Genomic DNA, 1,263 nt, shown 5'->3' on the forward strand with positions numbered 1-1,263 from the left:
TGGTCGGTCTTAACGCACGGGGAGACGCGCCCGGCCGCGGACTGAGAGGAAGGAGGTCCCCGGGACCTCTGGCGGAGAAAGTTCCGTGTATATGGCTGACAGGCTGGTGCAGTCGGAGGAGATCTTCTCCCAGGAAGCCCGAGGGCAGTGACCGGGTCGGGGGAGAGCAGAGAGCCGCAGGAGGACGCAGCAAGCCCGGGTAAAAGTGAGGCGGCAGAGCGCTGCAGGGAAACATCATCGTCCGAGCTGGAGAGGTTTCCTCTTGTTACACAGATGTCTTCAAGGAAAAGTAAAGAGGAACGCACTCACTCTACTCCGTGTCTCTGTGCCCTCAGGGAGAGGTTTTATACAAGAGTCACTCGCCCCCACACGCGCGCGCACACGTTCGACACAGCCCATCTCAGCGTGAAGCTGGGGACCGGTCCACCTTCTTACATCGCCCTTTGGGTACACCTCAGTCGGAAATGTTACCTCAGCACACCTCATGCACGCCTACACGCACTTTTACAGTGGTCCAAGGGGTTTTCGTTCCTAACTGATATGTCATAACCATTTTATGAGACCATTCGCCATTTTTTCACTTTCAGATTTACACCATTATTATTATTATTATTATTATTATTACTACTACTAAATGGTCTTGGTCTAGTAAATGGTCTTATACTTGTACAGCGCTTTTCTATGCATTGCAGCACACTCAAAGCGTTTTCACACTACTTGTCCTCTCTCTCTCCTTATACTTAGTATGTTGTGATTTTCATCCATTATCTATACCGAGGGTCACAGGGGGCTGGAGCCAATCCCATCTGACACTGGGCGAGAGGCGGAGTCCACCCGGGACAGGTTGTCAGTCTGTCACAGGGCTGATATGTAGACAAACAACCACTCACACTACACCCAATGGCAATTTAGAGTCACCAGTCAACCTAAACTGCATGTCTTTGGACTGTGGGAGGAAGCTGGAGTACCTGGAGGGAGTGCACACAGGCACAGGGAGAACATGCAGCCTCTGCACAGAAAGGCCCTGGGTTAGCTAACCGTCATGGTGCTGCTGCCCATCTTCTGATGTCTTCTGATATTTCATGGCATCATAACAACTAATGTGGCTGAACAGGGATAAGACCAACAGCCATCTCAGTAACTGCTAGTAAACTGCGGGCCTGGGCCGTCCTGTTGGTACTGAGGATATTTAACTGTACCAGTGGTTTCAAGTCAACAGGACGGCCTTCACTAGGGCCCATGTAGTGGTGTCTATGAAATGAT

At 51.1% G+C, this 1,263-nt stretch overlaps 1 protein-coding gene across 1 annotated transcript in view; it reads right to left on the reverse strand.

Moving 5' to 3' along the window:
- The window catches only part of LOC109951269 (homeobox protein DBX1-B-like), a 4,214-nt gene extending 3,825 nt beyond the window's left edge, over positions 1 to 389 (reverse strand). Inside the window, exon 1 of the mRNA XM_020585682.1 lies at positions 10 to 389. Coding sequence (XP_020441338.1) covers positions 10 to 238 — 229 coding nt within the window. The 5' untranslated portion in view covers positions 239 to 389. The remainder of the gene's footprint in view (positions 1 to 9) is intronic.
- Positions 390 to 1,263: the final 874 nt, after the last annotated feature.

Source organism: Monopterus albus, unplaced genomic scaffold, assembly GCF_001952655.1.
Source record: "Monopterus albus unplaced genomic scaffold, M_albus_1.0 scaffold373.1, whole genome shotgun sequence".
NCBI lineage: Eukaryota > Metazoa > Chordata > Actinopteri > Synbranchiformes > Synbranchidae > Monopterus > Monopterus albus.